Below are 27140 nucleotides of genomic sequence, written 5' to 3'. Positions count from 1 at the left end.
CATTCTCTGTCTCTCAAAAATACATAAACATTAAAAATAAATTTTAAAAATAAGTAAACATTAAAAATGTGTGTGTGTTTTTTTTTTTTTTTTTTTTTTTTTTTTTTTTTAATGACGGCTCCATTAGATAGTGGGCCACACTAAAGCTAACTGCAATTATAACAGATTGTGTTGACACATTAGAGATGAGATGTTAGCACAATTTGGGTTTCTGTCACATTCTCACCTTTGGTTTCTGAAATGTTTAGCTGTGTCAACTTTTAAAAATTCCTATGAGTTCCAGACCTTAATTGTGACTATGTTTCAGTCATATCAAATTTTATATCTTGAAATCTTAAATTATGAAGCTCTAAAATATATCAAATCTATGCATCTAATTACTGATCCCACAAGTGGTCTTGCCACAGGAAACCTTTCCATGAAAACTAAATCCACAGAGGTCTCTGCTGCTACTATCAAAATGGGTTAATTACTTTTAGCATAAATTTTCAAGTGGGACTCAAAGTATGGGATGTTGCTATAGGTTGGTAGCTTTGTTTTAATCTTGCTTGACTGAAGACTTAAATAGTTTTGACAAGTCCTGGGCTGAGGATCAAATACTGATTTTATTCTGCTGTACCTCAAATGTTATGTATTTGGCAACATATACTAAAGAGAATTTTTTCCCCATACAATTGAAAACTATGATATTTTGGGGATAAGAATAATATATAGCAAGGAAATTAAAGAAATTTTAGAGACAAGTCAATAAAGGAACATAAAAATGGAATCTTAGTTTTAATTATTCTCCACCTCTATTTGAGGGACACTTCTAAATAGCAGCATTCCCATGTGGGGAGGAGTTAAAGAAACATCTGGCATCAGAATGCAAATCTCTGAGCAGTTTCAAGAGCTTTGAGTAGGTAGACAAGGTGTATTAGACTTACATATTTTCGTAAATCGTAACGTATTTTCTGTGAGTGAGGATCCAATTTTAAGAGAGGAAAATAAAGGAATTATAAGATTGTGGCTCACTCTAAGCAAAATATTGCATTGGCACATGTAGAAAGTAGTGGACCTTTAATGGATATAGTAGGAAAGGTAAAGAAATGTAGTATAGTTATACATCTTTAGTGAGAAAGATGACATAACATTTCTGATGAATAGAGCCCATAATGATTCTTTAATTTGTTATAAAATATATACAGGATTGTATACTTCCATACTGGAATTTATACCAGGTTGAATCATAGCTATTCCAGCTCCATCTTTCAAACAGTGCTGAGCTGGCCTGATACTGGATTTGCATGTGTTATTATTACATCATTGAAATCAACAGACATTTTGTTTTGCTCCTTACATTTTCTTTATTCTTTTTCCATATCTAGTGTAAATCTTAAGGAATTTTTTTTTATTAAATAACAGAATGATCACAGTATAAAATGGAGTTATTTTCTAGCCAGGGTAAATGTGGGAATTGAAGTAATCCTTTAACTACTGGTGCATTTTGAGTGTTTAATTGTAGAGTCAAAACAAAATGAAAAGAATTTCTGCTCTGAAAGCTACAACAAAGGAAAGAAAAAAGACAAATGACGCAAAAAGCACATTGGAAAAAGAATACTACACGTCACAGTTATGAGAATGAAATGCCCTTTACCATTGTTAAGTAGTAGAGGTTTAATTTTGATAATCTGGTAAAGTCAGGGATAAAAGAACCTTGGAATCTAGGAACTTAGGTTTATTGCCTGGCAAAGACCAATTTTTGGATTTGGATTTCTCCCCATCCACTTTTGGATGGGGAGAGTTTTTGAACTGCCAATTCATAAACATTAGGATTCTTTGGCACACCCCTCCCACCGTGCCCTTAGAAAGCTGATGGCTTGAGGGTGGAATGAACTACAAATCCTTCAGCAGTGTTACTTCTGTGTCCATACATCTGAATTTTCAGACAGCTCTGGAATGCCTTTTGGCTGTCTCTCCTCTTCGTATGTTTGTATGTCTTTTTTTTTTTTCCATGCTAGCAATTATATTTTACTGCTATTCCCATATCCTATCATTCTTGTTTTTCAGATGAATGGGAAAGTGGTCCATAGAGGCTGAATGGTAACGGCTCTGGCTGAGAGGTCTCATCCAGACCTTAAGCCTGTGTCAAGTGGGATGAAATTTGCCATTGTTTGGAATTCTAAATACCAGATTATCAATAATTTCCAAGTGCAAAGTAAATATTGTGTTTTCTTTTTTTTACATCTTGTCACTTGTATATGACAAATATTCATTATGTACTTACTGTAGACAGTCATGGGGATTTCTTTGAAGGTGCTACCACGAACAAACTGAAAATAAATACACTTGTATTTAGTAACATGAAATTAGTAGTTTTATTAACAAAATTATGGCACCACTTTAATTCTTACTAAAGTGAAAATAGTGAAGGTATCATTACATTTAATAGAAATGAAGTCTTCATATAAACCATTTTACAATCTCCTGCTATTGGGTCAGATGGCGTAAAAATTATTGAAGGTGTTACTCAAGAGTCTTAAAAATTATGGAATAGTTAATCCAAAGTTAAATGTTTATTAAATAATATTTCATATGTTTTCTGATACTTTGACTTTATAAGGATAAAGGGGGAAAATACTTTTTTGCCTTTAACTACTGTGATTAGTGATAATTTTTTTACAAGTACATACTTTCTCTTTCCCTTATATTCTGTAGCAAAGGCATTTGGTGATAGAAAGATTATAGTATTTTTTATCTGCATTTCTTTTCTTTCCAACTGGACTGTATTTTTTAAATAAAGGGACATCTCTGATTCAGCTTAACATTTCCCATTATAGTTAATACAGTGCTTGAGCCCAAGTAGGTTTCAGAGATATTTGTAGAATAAAACCATAAAGAAATTATCTCATTTACTCACGGGTGAGCCAGTGGCACATAATCAACAAAGAGCGGTCCAAGTCCAGGGTACATCTAAGCTACTCATGTATACATTTCTAGTCTTTTATGTAAAACCTGCAATATCTGTTTAGGAACAAATCCAATAATGTTCTGTACCTTAATCTGGATGTATTTGATCAGTTTATTAAGGATTTCCAGTAGCTGATCATTTCCAACAGGTGTGTCTATGAAGAGGAATATTAAATTAATATTGATAAGAGCATTTGAAATACAAATATACGCTTCTATTGAAAAAGATATAGCCCACTAGTGAGTTCAGTAATTACCAACCTGCTGGGTAGAGGAGTTTATCTACAACATGAATGACACCATTCGTTGTCATGATGTCAGATTCTTTTGATTTCACTTCATTCACCAGAAGTGTATCATTTACCTATCAAAACAGGGGATAACATCAGTGAGAAATTTAATGAAAAATTAACACGAAGATAATTGAACAATAAGTGAATGTTATCATAAATTCATTCTAGAGAACTCACTCCTTTCAGATAGATTTTGCTTCCTTGTGTGGTCTTCAGAATGTTAGTAACACCAGGTTCGAATCCCTTTCCAATGAAAACTCCTGGTGTCAGGTGATAAAGGATGATGTTTTGAAGGGCATTTTTGTCTCCTGGAGGGAAAAATATATATTTATTTATAACGTGTCCTATTTTTCGATAATTTGATACTAGAAAAACTAAGGATAAAAATATTTCTTTGTCTTTAGTTTTTCCACACTGTGATTCCTCAGCATTTCATTGTTCCTTCAAGTTGCTATCAACGAATGCCATGTCAAAACAGTCACTTCAGTCTGTTCAATCAAAATATTAGCCAACTTACTGGGAGGAAAAAAATCAAATTATTTTTGGAATTGTAATTGTTTCTTTCCTTGTCACCTAGTTGTGTGGACTCGAATAGAAACAGCATAAGTGAACATCTAGGTCAACAACATGACGGCAAGCAACTGCTAATGTAATGTAATTACTAATGTAATTAAGAACATTAATGAGTGACTTTCCGTATATTCCATGTGGAATTAAAGGAAACTAATGCTAGGCATGAATATTAAAGTGGGGACATTTTTGAGGCTGACTTCTGTGCAGGAATGCTTGAGGAAGAAATGAGATCCTGAACACAAAGGACAAATATCTGGTATCCACTTTTACTCACGAATCAGAATTTCTTTTTCTTCATTTGTCATTCCCTTAAAGGCATCATTGGTTGGGACAAATAAGGTCCAATCTCCAGGTTGTGTCAGGAGCTCTTTCAGGTCTGCGGCTTCAAGTAGGCTGAGGAAAATGCTAAGCAGGAAAGATATGTATATTTATTCTGTTAGATTTAGATTTAGGTATGCTCACCCACAATGCATGGAATAAAATAGCATCCATATATTCTGGAAAGCATGAGAAAGTGTTCATACATTTTCATAGTTCAGATGCAGTTCACCTGTTAAGAAACTTTAATCAGGGGGAAATTATTTAAATATACATATGGTTTGGGGCGCCTGGGTGGCGCAGTCGGTTAAGCGTCCGACTTCAGCCAGGTCACGATCTCGCGGTCCGTGAGTTCGAGCCCCGCGTCAGGCTCTGGGCTGATGGCTCGGAGCCTGGAGCCTGTTTCCGATTCTATGTCTCCCTCTCTCTCTGCCCCTCCCCCGTTCATGCTCTGTCTCTCTCTGTCCCAAAAAAAAAAAAAAAAAAAAAAAAAAAAATATATATATATATATATATATATATATATATATATACATATGGTTTTTAAAATTTCCTAAACTGGGGAGTGCCTGAGTGGCTCAGTCAGTTAAGCGTCCAACTTTGGTTCAGGTCATGATCTCACAGTTCGTGGGTTTGAGCTCATGTCAGGCTCTGTGCTGACAGTGCAGAGCCTGGAATCTGCTTCGAGTTCTGTGTCTCCCTCTCTCTCTCTCCCCCTCCCCTATTCATGTTCTCTTTCTCTCTCCCTCTCTCTCTCTCAAAAATCAATAAACATTAAAAAAATTTTTGTTTAATTTCCTAAACGTGGTTTTTATCCTATAAAACTTAATAAGGTCACACTTTATAACAAAAAGCATGTAGTTTTCATTTAAAATTCTACAAACTTGGGGCGCCTGGGTGGCGCAGTCAGTTAAGCGTCCGACTTCAGCCAGGTCACGATCTCACGGTCCGGGAGTTCGAGCCCCGCGTCGGGCTCTGGGCTGATGGCTCAGAGCCTGGAGCCTGTTTCCGATTCTGTGTCTCCCTCTCTCTTTGCCCCTCCCCCGTTCATGCTCTGTCTCTCTCTGTCCCAAAAATAAATAAAAACGTTGAAAAAAAAATTTAAAAAAAAAAAAAATTCTACAAACTAGTCTTGGCTAGTATATAATATCATTTTTAAAAATTAAATATTTAATGTTTATTAATAAAATACTTATTAATGAAATATTTATTATTTTAATTATTAATAATTATTAATGATTTTAACATTTAAAAACTTGGGGCGCCTGGGTGGCTCAGTTGGTTAAGCGGACAACTTCGGCTCAGGTCATGATCTCGTGGTCCGTGAGTTCGAGCCCCGCATCGGGCTCTGGGCTGACAGCTCAGAGCCTGGAGCCTGTTTCAGATTCTGTGTCTCCCTCTCTCTGACCCTCCCCCGTTCATGCTCTGTCTCTCTGTCTCAAAAATAAATAAACGTTAAAAAAAATTTAAAAAAAATTTAAAAACTTAAATACAAAAAAAATTTGCAAGGAATAAGTCAATCTATTAAATTGTTTCACTCACCAAATCATATTATGGTGAACTAGGAAGTAAAATAGTGTTAACATATTTCAGTTTTGAAAACATTTGCATGGACTTCTTACTGTAAATTCTACGTTCAGTATTATTGAATACTGAATGCCTTTTGGAATACTATGAAACAAAACTATGTTAATAATTCTTGCTCCCTCTCTCTCTCTCTCTCTCTCGTGTGTGTGTGTGTGTGTGTGTATAAATGAAATTAATAGGCTTACCTAAAGCGTTTATCTTGTTTTAGTTTCTCATGGAGGGATTTCTCTGCTGGTTTGATGATCTCTCGGAATATGTGAATGGCACCATTTCTTCCTTGTTTGCTTCCTCTCACCATGCATGAATTTTCAATGCAGACAGCCTAGCAAAAAAAAGAAAGACACAGCTGTACATTTCCTTAATCGAGATGTCCTAAGTGGAAGTAGTTGCATAGTTGAGTTTCTGGAATGACTCTTCTAAGAGGTCTTCTGACCTCTGTGACTGGAAGAAACAGCATCTCAGTTCTGTTTTTATGGTCTGGCACAATCTGATCTCACACTTCTTATTCGGTCAGTTACTAGCTAGGCTACTCTATGTATCATCATCAGGAAATAACAAAAATTCACCAGGAAATAGTTTCATCAGGAAGTCACAAAAATTCCATAGAATTCCATGCCTACATCTTTCATCATTCGTCTCCAGGTTCTAACCATTCTTCCACACCCCCTTTAAGAAACTTTTGCCCTTTAACTCTTTAGGACCTTCTTTATTCCTGACTTCAGTGCCTTTTGTGATCTTCACAAATATTTATTATATTTTCCTGACTGCGAGTCCCTATCAATTTATTTTGTAGTGTTTTTGAACAAATATATGTATATGCAGCCCATTTTCTGCAGCCTGTAAAATATGTGTCATGGAATTGTGGAGCCATAGTGAGCAGCTGCTGTGCGCCCTATCAGGTAATGCTTGACTTCCTATGAAACCTTTGAGCTGTAGATGCATTTGTTACCTGGACAGAAATTGAACAGCACTTCTAGTTGAATTGTAATCTTCATTAGTAATACTTTCTAGAAATTTTCCCTCAGAAAAAATATGTCAGAGCCATTTTATAGACATCAGAGATCTTTATGTGTCTATAAAAAGTTACCTTGTAAACTGCACAAGACTTCATAAATCAAAAGCTTGCTTTAGAGAACTTTTAGTGATTTCTAGAATTGAAATAATAAATGCCTTAGAACATAAAGTTATTTGTAATGAAACAAACTCAAATTATCTGATTTATTATTACATTGCACTTTTTGTGTCCTTTCTTCACAGTCTTTTCATACATTACTCAGTTCCTTGATCCTCCTCTGAATATTTACTATTATAAAACCACATTAATAAAGTTCTAGAAACATTCATTATAACACCATTCTTAGACAAGGACATGTCATTTGACATTTAGGCCAATGTGGATGTCTTATATTTTCCTGATTTACTTACTGTTCGATAGACAAAGACTCTGAGCTGTTTGCCTCCAATGGTTTCAAGTTTTTGTCCATTGTAAAGCTCATTAAGCCCAACTTTTACTTTCAGTATGTGATTCTGCAGAATTAATTTAAGAAGCCGCTGATCCATGCTCAGAGTATCATCTATAAATAAATTCACGAGGACAAGGATTAATTAGAAAGCATTAAAATTCCTCCTGGTAAGAGAAAATCATGAAAATGGGAAATCCCTAATACTATCCATATTGTGGATTCTGCGCTTAAAACGTATATGAGTCAACTAACTGCTCAAGGCTATGAATTCTATGCACCAGTTAGGAACTCTGTGAGATATTCCATCAAATGAATATCATTTGATGATAACATTGATTTGATAACATCATTCGGAGGAGTCCAAACGATGGACTCCACCTCTGTAAGGGCTACATAGTGTTGTGTGGTCATTGGCGAAAGGTAAGCTCTAATATTGGCCAAGATTTTTTCCAAGAATTTGATATACATTAATCACATGAAAGACTATGGATGAATCATTTATAAATTTATATTTACTTCTGAAGAGAAAATCAAAATACATACACTCTCTTAAATGTGGATTAATGTCAACACATGTGGATATAGTTATTACAAAGAGGAATAATAGTATTTCTAGGAATTTGAATTTTTTGTTAATAACACTATGTACCACAATTTAGCATTTCAAAAAATATTTTAAAAATAATGCTTGTTTTTTAACTACTCAATTTTGCCTTATAATTTAAATACATCTTTATGAAATCGCTTTTCTGGAAAAAGTGGCAGGTTGCATTAATCTAAACACCATCCTTGATTAGCAGCTCTTAGATAAAATACTTATAATAATAGTTTACATCATAATATGAAAGTGATAATAAATAGACTCTTGCTTTTATTTATTTATAATTTGACACCTCACATCAAATTTTGAGATGGAAAATATACTTATTTTTTCTTAAATATTATGTTGGTGTTAAATAAATCAGATTTATTTTTCTTAAGGTCTATTAATACATACCTTATGTGTGCTGGAAACATGATTAGAGTCATAGAATAACTGAACATCCTTTATCAAAAACTTTCACTCCCTGTAGGCTACTATCTATTCTAATGAAACGTTTTGAAATGAAGGACATTTTAACAGAGACGACGTAGTGCTAATGATGTGTAGTCAATAAAGTAATAATCAGCACCTTGTAGAATGTCTATTATTCCTTAATGCAGACAATCATGGTGAAGGATGGTTGGGGGGGGGGTGGTGGGAGAGTAGGAATGACAGTATCCAGTACATACCTGAAAACGCATTATTCACAGGGGCCAGCAAAGTATATTCTCCATCTGGCCGCAAAGCAGATGCCAAGCCTAGTTGGGCCACAAGGTCTGTGAAAGTGGTTTGCTGATTTCCAGCCAGCTCAATAACTTGTTTAGCTGTAAAGGAAACCATCACCATCCCAACAACGTCATCATTGTTATTATCATCATTCTGAAGTCAGTAAATCAATTCTTGGCTGTTTTCTATAAGCTATTTACTGCAATCACAATGTGATAAGATGGTCTGCCCTTCCCTAGTAATAGTTCCAGATTCCCTTTTTTGGGGTTGATACAGAAAATTTCAAAAAGAAAATATCTTTCTGGCTTCTTACTTTTCATTGTCTTTAATTCTCTATTCCTCATCTTCCTCCTCTCTCTGCTGTTGCGAATGCCATAGTTCTTTCATTTATCCAAAGCTGACCATTTGGTTATATCTTTCCCTCTGTTTTCAGGAAAAACCATGGTACTTTGAGAACCTTGATAAATTATTAAGTGTTAGAAACTCTGGAAAGCTGATGTTCCGTGCATGGAATGCCTGTGATTAACAAGCTACCTATTTTAGTACTCAGTTCACTATTTTGTATCTGTGCTTCACATACCATTCCTTATACTACACATTCATTTTTCATAGACTTATTCTTGAGGCATCATAATTGGTAAACAGTAGTAGGTAGAAGAATATGAAACTGTTGCTCACCAGAATCAGGAATTAGGACCTGATCAATCAAATGGATAACACCATTATTTGTCACGATATCTTTTTTGTTCACCATTTTGATTCCATTTACTGTTATACTGTCACCGTCACATCCTATCTCAATGGTGTTTCCTTCCAGAGTCTCAAAGACTGCTCCTCCCATAATTGCCTCAGAACACTGGAGGGTGTTCAAAAGGTGGTACTTCATGAGGGCTGGAGAATAAATTAAAAACAGCAAGTTTTTAGATCAAGAGAAACTGCACTTAACCCTTAAGAGATGTGTTTCACTGTGGAACTAATTATTCCTAAAAAATAAAATACATATAAGACCTAGGTATTGGCTGAAGATTTTAAAATTCTGTTTATGTTCTAGGAATGCTTCTTCCATTAACTATACAATAGAAATAGCTCAGCTCAGTAGGAAGAAGAGGTCAGTTGTGTGAAATGATTTGTGTAGCACTAGAAAATGTGTTAGAGAAACTTTTCACTGTCATAAGAAAGTAATTTCTGATGTGAAAAAAAGAAGAGTTGCTCCTTTCAAAAGGCCTGTATTTATTTGTGATAACTGTTCCTAAGTGCCCAAGCAACCTCTTGCCTTAGCCACTCATAACAGAATGTCTACATATAATTTGTAAAGACATTAGTAGCGGGAGATTAGTAGGGTAAGACAAATCATTCCCTAAAGAAAACATCTGGAGAGTAGACAAAATGAAGATGATTTCTTGGAAGATACCTGAAAGAATTTTAATGCCTCAACTGTATTCTATCCATATCTGCATCATCCAAGTTTTTCATTTTAAATCAGTCAAAATATATTTTGGGAGAGGCTAAGTTAAATGTACTACTCACAATGTAAAATCTATTTGAAAATAGAAAGGGAGATTAGAAAGAAGGCAAATTCTGTGTATCAAATAAGTAATGGCCAAAGAGAACCATGAAGTTTTCTCAACTCAATGATATCTTTTAGCATAAATTTAAAATGAAAAGCATCGCATAATACATATATGATATTAAAATTTGATGATCTAATATTTATTTTCAACAATGGCTAAATCCTTTTTATTGCCTGCTATTTATTTACTTGAAAGCAGTACAAAAGGAATGTGATCTTTAGGATATTCTTATCTTTTAAATTCATTATTTAATTACTCTGCCTACTCTTTCAAGGGCTTTGTTTTCTTTTAAGATTTTTAGAGTCCACCTTATGAACAAAAGTTTTTCTTTGCCTTTGCTTATAAAAGCTGATAATCTTGGCATGACTCAATCTTTTTTTTTTTTTTTTTCTCTTTTCTTCTTGGAATTCTGGGAGGGTTCTCAAAGAGGAGGACATTTTTAGTACCTTCAGAAGCCACTTTGTCTCCCATGATCCTTTCTAGGACACCTCGTGGAAGCTTCTCAAAAGCCTCATTGGTGGGAGCAAAGAGAGTGAAGTGACCATCTCTTCCAAGGGCCTCCAGAATATCAGATGTGATAGCAGCTGCCTGAAACACAAACATGCTTTTTAGAGGCTTGCACACTGCAAATCCAAAGGCAAATGACAACACACTTCACCTAGGCTGATGCAGGGAGCTGATTCTATAGAAAACTATAGAAGTTTGTTCTTGCTAGATCTTTAAAACATTTTTTGACATAACCAACTATGTCCTTTCCAACTTTTTTTGTAATAATGGGAATTCTGCCCATGCTTGTTTGACTGTAGCAATATCCAGCAGTACATGTAACTGAGATGGACACATACTAAATACACCAAATACACTATGGGCACATAACTAACCATTCTTTATCTGTCGTGTCCAAATAAATATGATGATGTCATAGGAGATGATTTCTTCTGTGTAAAATAAAAGTCTTTTCATTTCAAGAAACACATTTATTATATTTCTGCCAGAGTTTTAAAATAGCATTTTATGGTTAGACGCTGAGAGAGAAAGATGTTTCAATGGTCCAAGGCAATCTGCTGTTATTTCTTATACTTACTCTAAAAGATGAGAGTTCATCTTCTGCTTCAATGAAGTCTTGAATTGAGGTACCAATTTGCGTAAGGACACGATCAATGACATGTACAACACCATTTGTTGCAATCTGGTTCCCATGGATGATTCGAGCGCAGTTAACAGTGACAACCTATAATTATTTGGGAAAATCCAAGTGCAGAAATCAGAGCCATCCATTGACCACTGAGACTGCAAGGCCATTATTTTTCATTTCTGCTAGTAAATGTAACATGAAGGAACCAACATTCTAAATGTAAATGTTGAGGATGAAGACATATATTGTTCTAAAAAAGAAACTAAGAGGAAATAGGACCAGTTGAAAACCCTATCCAGTTACACTCAACAAATCTAGAAACTAAGGCAAAAAAAGCATTTTTTTTCATTTGAGTTATTGCTTTTTTTCCTTCTCTTCCCTTTATAGACATAGTCATAAACTATTTCAAATGCAGATCAATGAGTTACATTAAAAAAAGTCTATCGGTCCTAAAATAAGTTCTGAGAGAAAGAAATAATTACTGAACAAATATAATCAGTTCTATTGCAGCGATTTCCTAATTATTGCCTCACTGTTGACCCTTTTCATCCCTGGAAATTTGTTGAAAGAGCCTATGACTCTGCTGGAAGTTTCCCACAAAGACTCTTCTCTAAATACACAAGAACATAAATCAGTACAGTAGGTAGAGGATGAATAAAGGAATACTTATTCTGTGATTATTCTTTGTAAACTCTTATTTACTATTTTTTCTTAGGTTGTTATTTTTAAAACACATCAACTAGTAAAATCTCCTTTATTAAGAACATCTAAGTCTGCTATCAGTCAACTGTGAATTTAATTTCTTCCTCACAATCACTCTCTAGTAGAAATCAGCCACTGAATTAGAAATTTACATGCTATAAATGTGGGGAAAAGGCATAATATAGTACTTACAGTCACTAACATTTTACTGTTTCTGTGAACATTATAAAAAGGTATAGAAAAAATTAAGGGTGCTATTACTCAGAAATGTACTTTTTATTAAGGAAACTTACCCCATTAGGATAATGGTTAATGAAAAGTCCCAAATTGTTATACATTGAGGGAATAATCATGCCATTTTTTAAGTCCTTGGTCAACATTCTGTTATTAACCATGTGGCTATGTAAAGCATTCAATAATTCAACATTTACATTGCTCTCCAAACCTCTACGGATATCCTAGGAAAAATTGAAATAGTAGAAGTTTATTTTATTGAGGTTCATCATTAAAATACTTATAATCACACTATTTCTTACTCTCTTGTTACTTTCTTATTGCATTTCCCAGATGATCAAATCAACATAATTAAAATTATATTATTTCAATTGATTAAGTAATTTTGTAAATTCAGGTACTGAGTTAAGGCTCCTGAATCTGATAGAGTGCTTGGACATTTGTAGTGACAAAAATTTTTTTTAAATAAAGATATTGATGGGGAGACAAACTTGATGTAAATTAAAGGCTTAGGGCAATATGAAATTATCAGACATTTGAAATATTTTATTTTAAAAAAAAAATTTTTTTTTTCAACGTTTATTTATTTTTGGGACAGAGAGAGACAGAGCATGAATGGGGGAGGGGCAGAGAGAGAGGGAGACACAGAATCGGAAACAGGCTCCAGGCTCCGAGCCATCAGCCCAGAGCCCGACGCGGGGCTCGAACTCACAGACGGCGAGATCGTGACCTGGCTGAAGTCGGACGCTTAACCGACTGCGCCACCCAGGCGCCCCACATTTGAAATATTTTAAATGGTAAACAAAACAAAACAAAAATGGCGTTATATTTTTGTACAACATTTAAATTTTAACGAGGATGTTATGTTTATTTCATATCAAATTCAAGAATTCAACCATACTGTACCTTTTTTTTTAATCCAATATATATCCTATATATGTGTAACATATGTATATCCTATATTACATGATACTGTATATGGCTCTATGGGAAAGTCTCTATCTTTAAGGTACTTATGATATAGGGGCAGTTAAAAATAAACATAGTAAGGGGCGCCTGCTTCAGTTGGTTAAGCGTCTGACTTCAGCTCAGGTCATGATCTCATGGTTAGTGGGTTCGAGCCCCACATTGGGCTCTGCACTGACAGCTCAGAGCCTGGAGCCCGCTTACGATTCTGTGTCTCCCTCTCTCTCTGCCCCTCCCCCACTCACACTCTGTCTCCCTCTGTCTCTTGAAAATAAATAAATGTTAAAAAAAATAAACATAGTAATATAAAGAATAGAAGGAGAAAAAAATGCTGCTAGGGGTCAAATGAGGAAGAGCAGCTATTCAAGGCTTGGTAATAGATCTTGAAGGGTAGACAGGGTAAGAATGGTGATGATCATTCTAAGTCCAGTTGCTGACACAGGGTAAAATTTGGGAGAGCAGATGTTGTCCAGTTTGGTTAGCACATACTTTTATCTTTCTTAGATAATATTAAGAAAGAATTTTAGAAAAGTATGTGGGACAATAATGTGGAAGACTTTAATGCCTGACTAAAGTATAAACTAAACTGGCAACAAAGGGCCACCGAAGATTTTGTGGCATTGGAATATAATGTTTAAACTGGGCTTTAGGAAGGTTAATATAGTGATAATGCATAGCATAAAGGAGGTATCAATTAGGAGGATGAAACTTGAGATATAGGTAACTAATAATAGTTTGTAAGAATTAGAACAGAAATAAGATGACTAACAATTTTCAAGTCTGAATACTAAGATTGATACTCCCAATTATGGGGGGGAGACTGGGGGAAGCCAGAAGAAAAGCAAATGTTTATGTGAAGAAAGAAAATAGCATTCTCTTAGATACCTTTGTGTTTAAAGATGCAGCAGTGTATCTAAGGGGAGATATTAAAATGGACATTAGAAATACTCTCCTGGGTTTCCAAGGAGAGCAACTACAGAAAAAGATTTCATGGTTATACATGCTAAAGTCATAGTTGAAGTCATCAGAAGTATATATAAAGAACAGAGTCTAATTCCTAGTAGAGACTTTAATAAGACCCATTCTTAAGGAAGGAAGAAGAGGAGTCAGCAAAAAGAACCAGAAAGGTGGTTAAGAGATGAGGTCAAAGACAACCAGAAGAGAGAGTTCCATATCGCAAGCAATTAAACATACAGTTAATGTAGCAAGATAATATCTAGAGGAATCTGCCTAAGTTTTACTAAATATTTGACTCTAGTGGTAATTATCAATTCAACTTCATATCAAATAGAAAGTAGAAATATATTTCCATACTAATTTTACAGATTAGAAATTTAGTGTATTATAAAGCAGATTATGCACAAAAAATGTGAAAATCAAATGCATTATTTACAATATTTCATTTAAATATTCCTACACATATATACATATGTCAATGTCTGAGCAGCCATATATATTTACATATAATTAAAAGTAATTAATTGCATCTCTAGAATATGCCTTTATAATAAATTTTAAATTCCACTAGGCTTCTTAACTTACTGTTCTATTTGATATGTCATCTAAAACTCAATAAATCTCTTCCCATCAAAAAAGAAAGAGGATAGGAGTAAAATAGAATAACGACAAACACCAGTTCAGTCCACTCTTGGTTTTCCCTTTCTTAATTGGTCTATGAACCTACTGGGTAAGTTATTCCACTTATGGATGTATTAAAATACTTTACTCCTTACATTTAGTAACTCATCCTATTATGTATCCTCATGTATCTATTATAAAAAGATATAAAATTTCTATTAATTTCCAAGTTAATAAATCCATTCAAATGCAATAACTACAATAAAAATAATTATATTAATAAAAATAGTGAATTACAGAATCCAAGTTGTCCCAAGCCTCATTACTCGGTGCAAAATAAGTAAATGATCCCTTTCCTTCAATCTCTTCCCTCAGTCTTGAGACATCAGAATAGCGTTGTGTTGTGGTGGCTCCCACGATGCCCAGAGTGCCGTAAACATGGTCAATAGGCATAACTGAAATAATCAAGAAATCAAGGTCTTAGAATAATATTTCAAGAATATTATTTCACAATCATTTGAACTTTATACTAAGTTCCTCAATACATTTAACTGAAAATTTTAGCAATAAAATTCTCTGCATGAATGATCAGTTTTATACAAAGATTGTCACTGGAGTGCTAGATGATAAAACACCACTGAAAACTATTATTTCATATATCTTTCATGTTGAGGGAAAATGAATTTTAAATTATCATCTTGGTATAACACTTACTCTATGTAGGTTTGACTCCTCTTATGTCAATAATAGTTCAATTATAAGTATCAATAAATATTTCTGATTCACTGAACAGAAGAATATGCTCTTCACTTCTCACTAAAAGAATGGCCAAAGGTAATATTTTCTTTTATGTTGGCTTAAGGCTCTTAAATGGTATAATATTGTTAGGTATTGGGTTATTAATTTTTACAGATTTGGATTTCTAAAAGAAATACGTAGACCTGCTTCTTTTGAGCATAATTTCAGGAAGGAAATAGATGGAAGTATCTAACACTTCCAGAGTATTTTTCCTGAACTTCAGAAGAAATATTAATATATGAATATCAACCTGAAAGTTGGTACAGCCTATTTATTCATTTTTGACCCTATCTTATTTGAATAATACCATAGGAGAAGTGGTTATTACATTTGTGAATATATCAAGACTGGGTGACACAATTAATAATCAAATTATAAAATCAGAATTTCAAAGACCCCAAAAGGATGAGGAAAATGAGTCAAGATTAACAAGTTAAATGTAACAGAGTTCCATGTATATCTTTACGCCCAAGCTGAAAATATAAATCCTAGAAAAAGAGCTGACTTGATAGTATTCATAGTCAGGCCAGACTTGAAGTTGAAAAACAAATCCTAGAGAAATACCCAACTCGATAGAAAGAACTGTAATCAATTTTTAACTGATCATAAATTCATTAGGAGCTGATGATAGCATGTGGTTACCAATGATAGTAACCAAAGTTCAGGGGCCCCCAAAAGTGAAGAATTTGTCTTGATGATATTCTCTCAGATGCTGGGACCCACATAGATTGCAGACACCAGTCTGGGATCAGATTCAGAAAAAAGATGACTGGACTAGAGGCTTTTTATGTGTTGGTGTCCATGATGGTGACAGCTCCAAAGTTTATGTTATATTAGAAGAACTGGGGATGCTTAGCCCAGAGAAGAGAAGAGTCTATTGGGGAAAGGAGGATAGTGGAGGAAGTATGTGATGATTGGTATTAAATATATGAACGTTTTTTCAAAGTTGTTTCAAAGAGGAAATAGATTAACTTTTTTCTCCAGTTGGCAGTTATAGGAAACCAGCTTTCAATATGAGGGACGTTATAAGATCAGAGCTGTTCAATTAGAGATTATGCCTTTCCAACTAGTCCACTCCATGTTTGTAAACAAATTCAAAGACAAGGATTTTGTAGAGAGGATTTTCATTCTTGAAGGAAAATTGAACTAATTTGAAGTTACGACCAAGCTCCTATTGTTTGGTCTAACATTCAGTGCATGAGCAGTAGGTTTTAATACTTTATCACCATGACAAATTCATGATTAACACAAAGATATTGGTGGTTTATCTTGGATTTATTATGGTGCTAAATGCACACACATACACACACACGCACATGCACTCATACACAAAATTGGGTTCTCTACAGGCTAAGCTACCTCAAATCTCTTTCTTCACACAAGACAAGCTCCTCATTTATTTCAGTAATTGAAATTTTACCTGCTGGGCAGCCTTTCATTCCTTCCATTCTCATATAACCAGGGCAACATTCATATAACACTGTCCTGTAGGTCAGAAGAAAATTAATATTAAAATGGGGAACTACATAGAATTCATTTTGTTATAATCTTAGCAGAAACATACCACTTACTGTGATGATTTTTGAGACTCTAGAATTGTTTATTTCCTGATATCAAGTTGTTTACATTACTTTGATTTCTCTATACAACGTCATGGCATTATAGAAAAGTTCCAGGATCTTGAGGCAGAAAAATGGGGTTTATGGTTCCCAGTTCTATACTTGGTGGATGTGTGACTTTGAGCAAGTAATTTAACAAATTCAAGTGTCAGTTTCTCCAACTATTTAACATGGATATAGTATCCCTGACACCTACTCACAAGCTAGTTGTGAGTCTCGAATAAAATGATGCGTTGGGAATCATTTCGTAAACTATAAATGGTCAGAAATGTTTATTAGTATAAGGTTATTAGAAACTAGAAACATCAGGAAATATATTAACCCCTTTCAATCAATGAAAGCTATTCTACTGCTAATTAAAATAATGCTATTTTACATTTGAATTGCCAGTAATTAGTTTGATCATACTAAATACAGTCCTTAATTTATTTAGTCCAATGTATTGTATTGTTTTCAAAGACAATACAATATCCAAGAAAATGCTATTCTGTTCATAGTTAACAAAGTCTATTAAATTATATAAGGCATAATTAAGGCAACAAACCAGAAAATTCAGCAAAGATGTATCCAAATCAACTTTGTATAAATTACTATATTTTGTGGGAAAATAGTAACCTGAAATCATCTATCTAATTTCTTTTATTTTTTACTTTATTAAAAATATTATCCTGATCTTCATTTTATCAAATTCCATTTGACATTTTCTGGTGTTCTTCAGATTCTAGCATAGGTAATATATTTTTTAAAATATTTTTATTTATTATTATTTTTGAGAGAGAGTGAGAAACAGAGCACGAGTGGGGGAGGAGCAGAGAGAGAGAGAGAGAGAGAATCGGAAGCAGGCTCCAGGCTCTGTGAGCTGTGAGCTGTGAGCACCAAGCGGACATGGGGCTCGAACTCACGAACCGTGAGATTATGAACTGAGCCAAAGTCAGACACTCAACTGACTGAGCCACCCAGGCACCCAGTAATATTTTTAATTAAAATTTTACATAATTCTCTGTTTCCTCTCAATAGAAATATGAAGGTGAATGCACAAAACAAAAATTGGAAATGGAATATTATCACTGAAGAGGAGATATAGACCATTTTGTAATTTTTAATTGATAAATTCCATGTCATGCAATTTAAAATAATTACTTATAAGCTGGTTATCTTGCAATTTAGTAATTAAGCATGCATTAACTAGTTCAGATATTTTATTTTGGCTTTTTTCTAGTTGTGATAATTGTACTCAAGAAGTATGAGTAAATGAAAGAATATATTTAAGAGAAAGGTCATATTTTCTTAGAATGATAGAAATTACAATAAAAGAAAAAAGGAGAATATTAATGATATAAGAAATTATCTTATATAGCTTAAAAAGTAAATAAGCTTTTCAAATTGAAGCCAGGTCCATTAAGTGATTATCCATGATTTGTGGCCCTGTTTGTCATCTTAGAATCCTATTTCTCAGGGGTGCCTGGGTGGCTCAGTCGGTTAAGCGTCAGACTTCAGCTCAGGTCACGATCTCGCGGTTCGTGAATTCGAGCCCCGCATCGGGCTCTGGGCTGATGGCTCAGAGCCTGGAGCCTGTTTCAGATTCTGTGTCTACCTCTCTCTCGGCCCCTCCCCCGTTCATGCTCTGTCTCTCTCTGTCCCAAAAATAAATAAATGTTAAAAATAATAATAATAAAAAAAAAAGAATCCTATTTCTCTATTTTCTTGATGTCAATTTAAAAAGTACAATGTAACATTATTTATTCATACCCATATATGCAGTAAAATATGAAACACGAATGAAAGAAATGTTTCTGGCATGGAATATTAACTTAAAGATAGTTGACAGATAAGACATGGACAAATTTAAGTGGGGAATGCCAATTTCAAATTGTTCTTCAATTTCAAAATAATTTCAAGAATAGTTGGTATTAGAAACATATGGAAACTATATGGGAACCTTAGGCAATTCCTAGCATGGCCTCTGAAATAATTTATTCACTAACATCCCCATATAAATAAATTTGAATACTTGGATGCCAAAGGACTGATTCAGAATGTTTCCACGTTAGCTTTAGCATATATTATACATGATTAAAAAACTGAGACACATATTTATTGGTCCAATATTGATAGTACAGGACTTGACGTAAAATAGTGAATAGAAGAGGAAATTGTTAAAGTAACAAAAATTTCTATAACACTTGCTAATATGAACCAAAGATTAGCCTTACCATAGACAGTTCACCAGATGGAACAAAATTCCAAAATAATCAGTTGCAATTTAAACTGATAGTTGAACAATATGGTTATGTGAGTTGATATTTTAAAAACAAAAAAGTAGGTTTTTTCAGGAGATCATTTATTCTATACAAAACTTAAATCTCTCACATGGTTGGTAGAATGAAACAAGAGTAAAAAAGAATCATAACTGTGCACATCTCTGAAATGGAAAATCTATCCTCATTTTCTGAATAGTATCTAAAAATCTCATGAAAATGGAAGCTGAAAGGAAGACTACAAAACACTGTATTATGCAGCCAATATATATTTTGGAAAATATCTTAAACTTAGGAAATTCATGTTTATCATTAGACCTGCCCAATTATTTCCTTCAAATCTGCAAAGCAACTGTTCAATGAGAAGACAAGCATTTCTGTCAACTGATACAAAGAGTCCTAAAGATGCCTCTGGAAATTTTAGCAGCTGCAAGCAGATGGCAAAACAGACATTCCTCTTGTCAATGTTATTGATTTATTTGATTATTTGAAACTAGCAGCTAGCATTTATATTTATTTCAGAGCACAAATGTAAATGTGGTTGTGAAAATGAAGCTACTTGGGGGAAAAAAGCTAATATGGTATAACAAAGGAGACACTGTTACGTTTCTGATAAAAAGCCAGGCTTCGAAACAGGATTTTCTTTTTTTTTTTTAATGGAGAGCAAGAAAGAATGTTGGCATGACCTTTGCACAAGCCTTGGCATCTCTAACCATGTTTAGATGGTTAAAGTGAGATTACATCATACTTTCCTAACTTTCAGGAAGAATGCAGTAAAGATATCCCCTGAATATTTCAGACAGCAGGTCCTTTCTTATGTAGTTGGTGTGCATTCCAAATATGCCTCATGGTAACCAAGAATGTGAACAAAGGAAGGAGAATCCAGAGTTTTGGAGTTCCCAGCTGGGGCCCAGCCTGCATTATGGCCAAGATCATTGCAATCACTGACTTGCATTGTAATTGTGTGAATGACTCACAAATCTAGCAGATGTCTGCAAACAAGTAGGAATTAGATCCAGGCCAAAAAGTAACTCTATCAAATCAGTAAGAAACTCTATTAAGCAAATGAATAGGAAGAGGCAGCAAACTCCTGTGGTGTCCTAGACTTAGTTACCATGGGGAAGTAGAGTCCAGCTAAGGTTATATACATTGAATATGTGATTTTTATCTGGAAATAAAGATAATCTTATGTATTTTAGGTAGGGATCTGGTTACAACCCCCTTTCCCACCCACATATATCCATTTGTTAAAGTACTTTACACTTAAGGACAATCGATATTGTGAGTTACTTAGCGATTTCACAATCATCAAATCATTCTACCCACCCCCCACCCCCAGAAACTCTGTAAGTATAAAATCGACATTCACAGGTAAAGAAACAAAGGCTCCAAGAAGTTAAGTGATGCCATATTTAGGATTTGTACCAATACTATTAAGTTAGGAAGAAGTTTTTAACAATCCCCCAACCTTCCACCTAAAGTTTAATGATGATCTACTAAGCAGGTTCTCATTCAGATATTTAATTCTCAAGGCATCCTTCATCAAGAGTGGAGTCCAAGTTAATAGGAAGCACTCTTTTCTTGATTGGGAATGGTATCACTAATCTTTGTGATACAGCAACTTGCTCTTTCTATGACTCAGCTCCTTCCTTTTAAAATGAAGAATCAGACCACTCGAGTAACTCTCAACTTGTATATATGCTCAGGATTGTATTTTCCTACCAAGGTTTATTGATAGATTAAACCACTATGCATGTTTATCAAGTAATAAAAAATATTTTCTTCTAAGCAAAGAGTGATTGTCTTTTTGGCTATGGAAATAGTAAATACAATGATGGGTTTATCACCTTTGTGGACCTCTGGGGATCTGGCAGTTTGGGATGGAATAATTGGATTAAATGAAGAGACGAAACTTAAGTTCTTTCCAACTTCAAGTGTTGATGAAAACTTTTAGGTAAACTGGAGTAATTCAGATAATTTCCAAGTGATTGTAGGGAAACATTAATTAGTGCTTCAAAAATCCTGATATTTTAGATCAGTTTGTTTTTCTGGCCCACTTTTTTTTTTATATATATAAAATGAGGAAACTGAGGAAACCGTTTTTATAAAGTGAGGCATAGAGGTTAAGTGTCTTGCCTAAAAAAGAGGGCCAAACCAGGGTAGAAATGCCATAGTCTCCCACTGATTCCATACCAAATTACATGGCAATGTGGTTGCCATCGACCTCTTTTGGACCTCTGTGACACATAGATTCAAGGCTCATGAGAGATGCACTAGCAGAGGGAGAAATCCAGGGAGAATTCCTTTATTCACCTTTATGATATATATATATATATATATATATATATATATATTTGTTTTTAAAGCTTTCAATTTGGGAGAATATTTTCAAGAAAAATGGTGCATGTGTCCAAGGAAAGGCGTAGTGTTGCTTTGGGGACTGGGACATTAAGGAAAAGATGAGACTTACGTTTTCTTTCCACAGATGGCACCTTGGTACCAGTTCCTACAAGTGCTGAAGTATTTCTTTTTGGTGCCTAAAATCTGTTGAAGGGCACAGACATTTGGGCTGGAAGACAGAGGGAAGGAAAGAGAGTTAGTGTCCTAATGACAACCAGTGTTTCATACCTTCAGGTCAGATGATTCAGAAAAAAAGTTAACATGTGGACTCAATTTTCAAAGATGTGATTCTAGTCTTGCAAAAATCTACTTCTTGATTCAATCATACTGAATCATTAGAAAAACTAAATTCTATGGGAGAGAAAAAAGAGAGAGGAAATTATACATCCTTGAGAGGAGAACACCAGCATTTCAAAAGTTAATTTAGTAGGAATATTCAAGCAGCATTAAGTTCAACTTAGTTTTGTTGTCATGTGTGTCTTATTATTTCTAGTAGTAAGATAATCTACTGACCCTTCCTAAATCAAACATGTGCTCATTTGGGATTCTAATCTGGAACAATGGACTCTGGAACAGTGAGGAATCAGAAAGCAAAGAGACAAGTTTTCCTATGTCAAAAAACACCGCATTCTGTCATTTTCTAGGTGAGTAATCACAGAAGTAAATAAGTATTAAAATTAACTTGAATAATATGGCTGCACAAAGGAAAATCTATGTCTTTGAGTGGAAATAGATCAGAACATCCTGTGCCAGAATTTTAAGTGTTTTTCTCTCTTAAAGAGATGGAAGTTTTATTTGCACTGTAAAGCAAAGGAACATTTGAGCATTGTGAAAATCAAAATCTCTCTGAGACATTAGAAGAGTGCCAAGATCCATTTCAAAAAAAATTTATAAATGGTTGGTTAAGTTACTAAATTATGCCTGGTAACTTTAAAAATGCTAAGTTGTAGTTGGATTGATTCTAAGAAATATGTTACTTTTGCAAATTTTACAGAATGCAGAATTTAAAAGCATTCTTAAATGCTTTAAAATATTCAAAGAACTAGTTCTATTACTCATTATTTTATTTTCATACATAATTTAAATGAAAATTTCCTTAACATTATGTGAGATATTTCAAAGATAACTTACTTAATGAGAACCCTAACCATATATATTTTTAATTTTGGAAACCTCATTTCAGGTTTTTGGAAGGAAATAAAAATACAAATAAATAAAATAATAAATAAATGTCCCGTTAAATGTTGTCAATTAGATTAAAATTATGTAATGCTTCATAAAAAGCAATTACATGAAAATTACCTTGACAGAAATTTTTAAAGTTGAAAACACATTTATAAATCACAGAATACTCATTTTTATTGTTTCTTTTTAGTAAATAGAAAAAAAAAAAAAACCTGAGGCATATATAAGGAACTTTATGTATACTTACACATAAAACAAGCTAAGAAAAAAAAATTATAAAACTGAACTACTGACTTACCCCTGATCCCGGCCCCTGATTCGGCTATGAGCCAAGATCTTGTCATAATGGCCATTGGCATTTGCAGAGTTAACAACAACCAGCAAGAGTAGAGAAAATATGGGTAAGAAAGGAATCATCTTTAGTCTCTCCGTTACAGTTAGTCCACGAAGAGAACTGGCAGTGGGCTTTGGAGAGCTCAGAGTTTATATACATGTCAGAGTTGTGGGAGGGAGCACTGTATAACCTGGGAATCTGAGCTCTCTCCAAAAAACATCAGCAACTTCAATTTGGCAGCTAAAATGCACTTTTGTTATGTTTACTGAACACATCAAGCATCTTTTACTTCTCATTCTGAAGAAGATATCTATTTTTATTTTTAAATAACTTATATTTCCCCTTAATAGCTGACTCCTTGCATGTTCATATTTCAGTTTTATTCTTTTGTAAATTGGAGGGGTTTATGGAAAATGCTTTTGTCTGGGTTTTAAGGAATATTCTGCCATTCATCCCTTTCAGAGTATATGTCCCTGTGCTCAATGAGATCATTGTTTGATCTTATCACATTTAGTTCACATCAGAACTGAAAGGTTATTATTTTTCACCAGGAACAAATGTAGATGTAAGTTTGATAATTTTAAGGCAGTAATGGCTGTTGATCAAAAACAGATGTTGGATAGATTTAAAACTTGTACAAAATATGAAATAAGAATTCTGATTGCTGACGAAACACGGAGAAGAGACTACATTTTCCTTGCAATCCTACTAAACTGCGAGATACCTCCCACTTCGCTTATTTTTTAAAAGATCAAGGAATAGATCGAGTTAACATACATCTACTTCTGGCTTTGTTTTCCTAACTCTTGAAACGAAGCAGAAAAGAAAAACATTTGTGCTTTATTGTTTCTTCGTTACATACTTCACACGATGATGAACTTGTCTAGGTCGCGCATCTGATAGCCACTGGATGAAAGCAACCCCTGTTGGAAACAAATATTACTAATCTAGCTGTAATAGATTAAACATATATAAGAAACAAACGTATTGCCAGAATTATTCTTCTGATTTTACCGAGAGTAACTGAAGTCTCTTAATGTTACACGATGCGATTCCTATCCAAGAGAATATGCGTTCTCATCCCTCCACACATGATACGTCAAATGTTCAGAACCCTGGATAAAAGAAACCTGAATGTCAGATGTCAGCAATAAGCTGAAATGATAACCTACAATAAGACTCCTTGAATAAGTAAGTTTCACACTCTCCTAAAGTAAAAATGTAATTCCAGTACGTCTTGTTGCAAAATTTTCACTCTGTGATAGCACATCAGTATTGTTTCCCACAGGCAATATGGAGAAATTTTGTACTAACCATGTTTTCCCATTGGAAGGGCTTTTGGGGGAGGTTGGTTGAGCCTGAGAGGATTCCAGGTATCAGGAGAGTTACATTAAGGTTGCTATAGAATTTTGCTTTGAGGCACTAAAATAATTCTGTAACTGGCTGCTAGTTTACTAAGAAAGCATACAATTAGACAATACATTCTGAAATATGATGCAGAGACCTGTTTGAAAATCTTGGTATGAAGGTATAGAAAATGAAACAGCAATTCAAAAGGAGACCTGGAGAAAAGAGGGCATCAAAATATAAATTAAATTCTGTCCCTGGCCCCTTGTGGGAAGAAAATTAATCTAACATTTATATTTCTCTGAGTGAAATTATTTTAACTTCATCTCTATGTTACTGGTTTGCTTTATATAATAGGTTTCTATTATTCTCTTGTTGTGTAAATTGGTATGTGGTCAGTAATTATTTATTGAGTAGGATCGGAAGACTGTTTTATGGAAATAAGGTCTTCTTAATGCCAGTAAATTAGCTGCTGGAATATTGTTGGTAACACAGTTATATAAAAATCTTCAATTCTAGACTGGTTCGACATTATAATGTAGATTACTCATCTTCTAAGGCATAATAATGGAATTTTGGAATTATAGAAGGGTAAGTCAAACTTGTAAACAAATCTCTCCAACATCACCATTATAAGTAGTCATTCATTCTTTACTGGGATGCTCACTGCTGTTAATGCAACCCTTTTCTTCTTAGACAGCTGTAACCATTTATAAGGTTTTCTGTAATGAAGCTGAAATCCGCTTAAATCCAATGGGGTTCGATTGGAGAGGAAGGAGTGAGGTATTGGGAGAAAGAGTTATAGACTTGGATAGTATGTATCAGGGGTAAAAGAGCTCTTTAAACACAGTCCAGAATGATGACAGACTTGATTATGAGTACGGGGTGCAGGCAAAATAAAAAATTTCCTGTCACGTTACCTCCTTTTTTAGTAGTGCCTGTGGTACATTGAAAAAATATTGATAATTTTTAAGAACAGTTTTGACCTACTTGTTCCTTGTTACCATTTTTTTATTCATTCCTAGTTTTATCCATTGGAATAAATGGCTTCCATTCACCTGGATTCCTTCTGTGGTCTAAATGGACAAAGAATTGCATTCATATTTCAAAAAAGGACTGCACCTTTCTGACTGGAGACACAGGTTTACTTTTTATAAAACATGTGATATATGCTCATACACTAAAAAGTTTCTTAAATCTTTCTTTTCAGAGTTTCAAGTAACAGAGTCTTAATCCATCCTGGGCATCATACGGGAACTTGTATAAGTCCCGTGGAAGTCAACAAATGCTACCCCTCAGCAAATATTTACACTCAGGATAAGTAATACCATCAAGGACAATCTTGAAAATGAGGGCCAGACTGCACATAAACTACATGTAAATTTAGAGGGTGGAGAGGGTTCCAAAAGAGGAAAACCTTAGTGTAAATATAAAAACATGAGAGTACTGCAACTGAAAAAGCCAAGCTCAGCTTGGGAATGTGATACTATATGATATTATGGAGTAGTAGAAAGTCAAGCAACTGTGTTAGCCAGGATCCTAGCTTCTGGTAGACAAATTGAACCGTAGTCCCTATCTGACAGTGCTGGGTAGGCTGAGGGAAGGAAAACAGTTTCAGAGAATGGGAGAAAAGATAGTCTAAGTGTGGAAAAGAGAAAAATCTCTCTTGTCTGAGCGTTCAGCAGGGTCAATGTCTCTCTCATTCTTTCTCTCCACACAGGGCCCTTATTCTTTTGCTTCATGAAAGGATCCTGCCTCTGGGTTGGCTACGCAATTTTATTAGTAGTTTGTAGGAGGGCTGAAATCTTGGCAATTGAATCTAATTTCCAGGGTTGTAAAGTCTGACCTGGAAATGTAAGTCATTAATGAAAAGGAAGTGGCTTATTATGCAACCAAAGAAAAATAATGTGTCTGAAAGATAGAGCCATTTGTTTCTAGCTATCAGGTTGCTAATTTATGGGCAGTTTTCAAATTATCCAGTGGATCTTTGCAGCAAGCCTTGTAGCCTCTGGAGACTGTGAAATCATAGTGATAGTATGCCTACTCTTGCTAGCATGTAACCAATATGGCCCATACACTGTAGGGTTGAGATTGCCTATGGATTCAACAAGCCTAGAGTAGATTTTTTAGAAGACATTTCCTTGGTTTGGAATCATCCAGAGTAGTTATTTGCCTCAAATTATGTATAAACTCCTGCTTTTTAACATATGTTCTGTGGGATATTAAAAACATTTCTTGGAGCACCACATTGCTTTCTCTCTGGCCTATTCATAATAATTATAAAACATGATAAGGCCTTAAAGCTAATGTCACACATTCTTGGGGGCAGCATGACTCAGTGTCCAAATGCTTGGTTAGTGAAGGTCTTAGCCTTTTTTGGTACCTGGGTTTGCAGCCGTATAAACTGAAGTTCTGACAAAGACCCAGTGATCTTTGTTGCCTCTGAGTAAGAGACAGTCAACAGTAAAAACAAATTCAAATTAAGCAAAAATTAAATTTTTCTTAGCTTTAAATATTAGCT

At 34.4% G+C, this 27140-nt stretch overlaps 1 protein-coding gene and 1 long non-coding RNA gene across 9 annotated transcripts in view; one reads left to right on the top strand and one right to left on the bottom strand.

Annotated features, from left to right (window-relative positions):
* POSTN (periostin) overlaps window positions 1–23405 on the bottom strand; it is a 36114-nt gene extending 12709 nt beyond the window's left edge. For 5 of the 8 annotated variants that reach the window (XM_086713253.1, XM_086713264.1, XM_086713271.1 and 2 more), the window contains exons 1-16: window positions 23237–23405; window positions 21824–21922; window positions 16897–16961; window positions 14976–15133; window positions 12194–12358; window positions 11148–11294; window positions 10510–10651; window positions 9171–9383; window positions 8456–8590; window positions 7146–7294; window positions 5906–6042; window positions 4090–4220; window positions 3420–3550; window positions 3211–3313; window positions 3037–3104; window positions 2267–2312 (exon numbers count right to left, since the gene is read on the bottom strand). In XM_086713253.1, the coding sequence (XP_086569379.1) occupies window positions 2267–2312; window positions 3037–3104; window positions 3211–3313; window positions 3420–3550; window positions 4090–4220; window positions 5906–6042; window positions 7146–7294; window positions 8456–8590; window positions 9171–9383; window positions 10510–10651; window positions 11148–11294; window positions 12194–12358; window positions 14976–15133; window positions 16897–16961; window positions 21824–21922; window positions 23237–23355 (2008 nt within the window). In that variant the 5' untranslated portion in view covers window positions 23356–23405. The remainder of the gene's footprint in view (window positions 1–2266; window positions 2313–3036; window positions 3105–3210; window positions 3314–3419; window positions 3551–4089; window positions 4221–5905; window positions 6043–7145; window positions 7295–8455; window positions 8591–9170; window positions 9384–10509; window positions 10652–11147; window positions 11295–12193; window positions 12359–14975; window positions 15134–16896; window positions 16962–21823; window positions 21923–23236) is intronic. The other 3 variants (XM_086713295.1, XM_086713279.1, XM_086713298.1) reach the window with 1 other exon arrangement.
* LOC147584818 (uncharacterized) lies at window positions 22254–26865 on the top strand. The gene is made up of 2 exons (XR_015253613.1): window positions 22254–22397; window positions 25830–26865. It is a non-coding gene; the product is annotated as an uncharacterized LOC147584818 (long non-coding RNA).
* Window positions 26866–27140: the final 275 nt, after the last annotated feature.

This window comes from Puma concolor, chromosome A1 (assembly GCF_028749965.1).
Source record: "Puma concolor isolate L17-30 chromosome A1, mPumCon1.1.hap2, whole genome shotgun sequence".
NCBI classification, from domain to species: domain Eukaryota; kingdom Metazoa; phylum Chordata; class Mammalia; order Carnivora; family Felidae; genus Puma; species Puma concolor.
The sequence above is the reverse complement of the archived record's forward strand: the minus strand, read 5'-3'. Positions and strand labels throughout refer to the sequence as shown.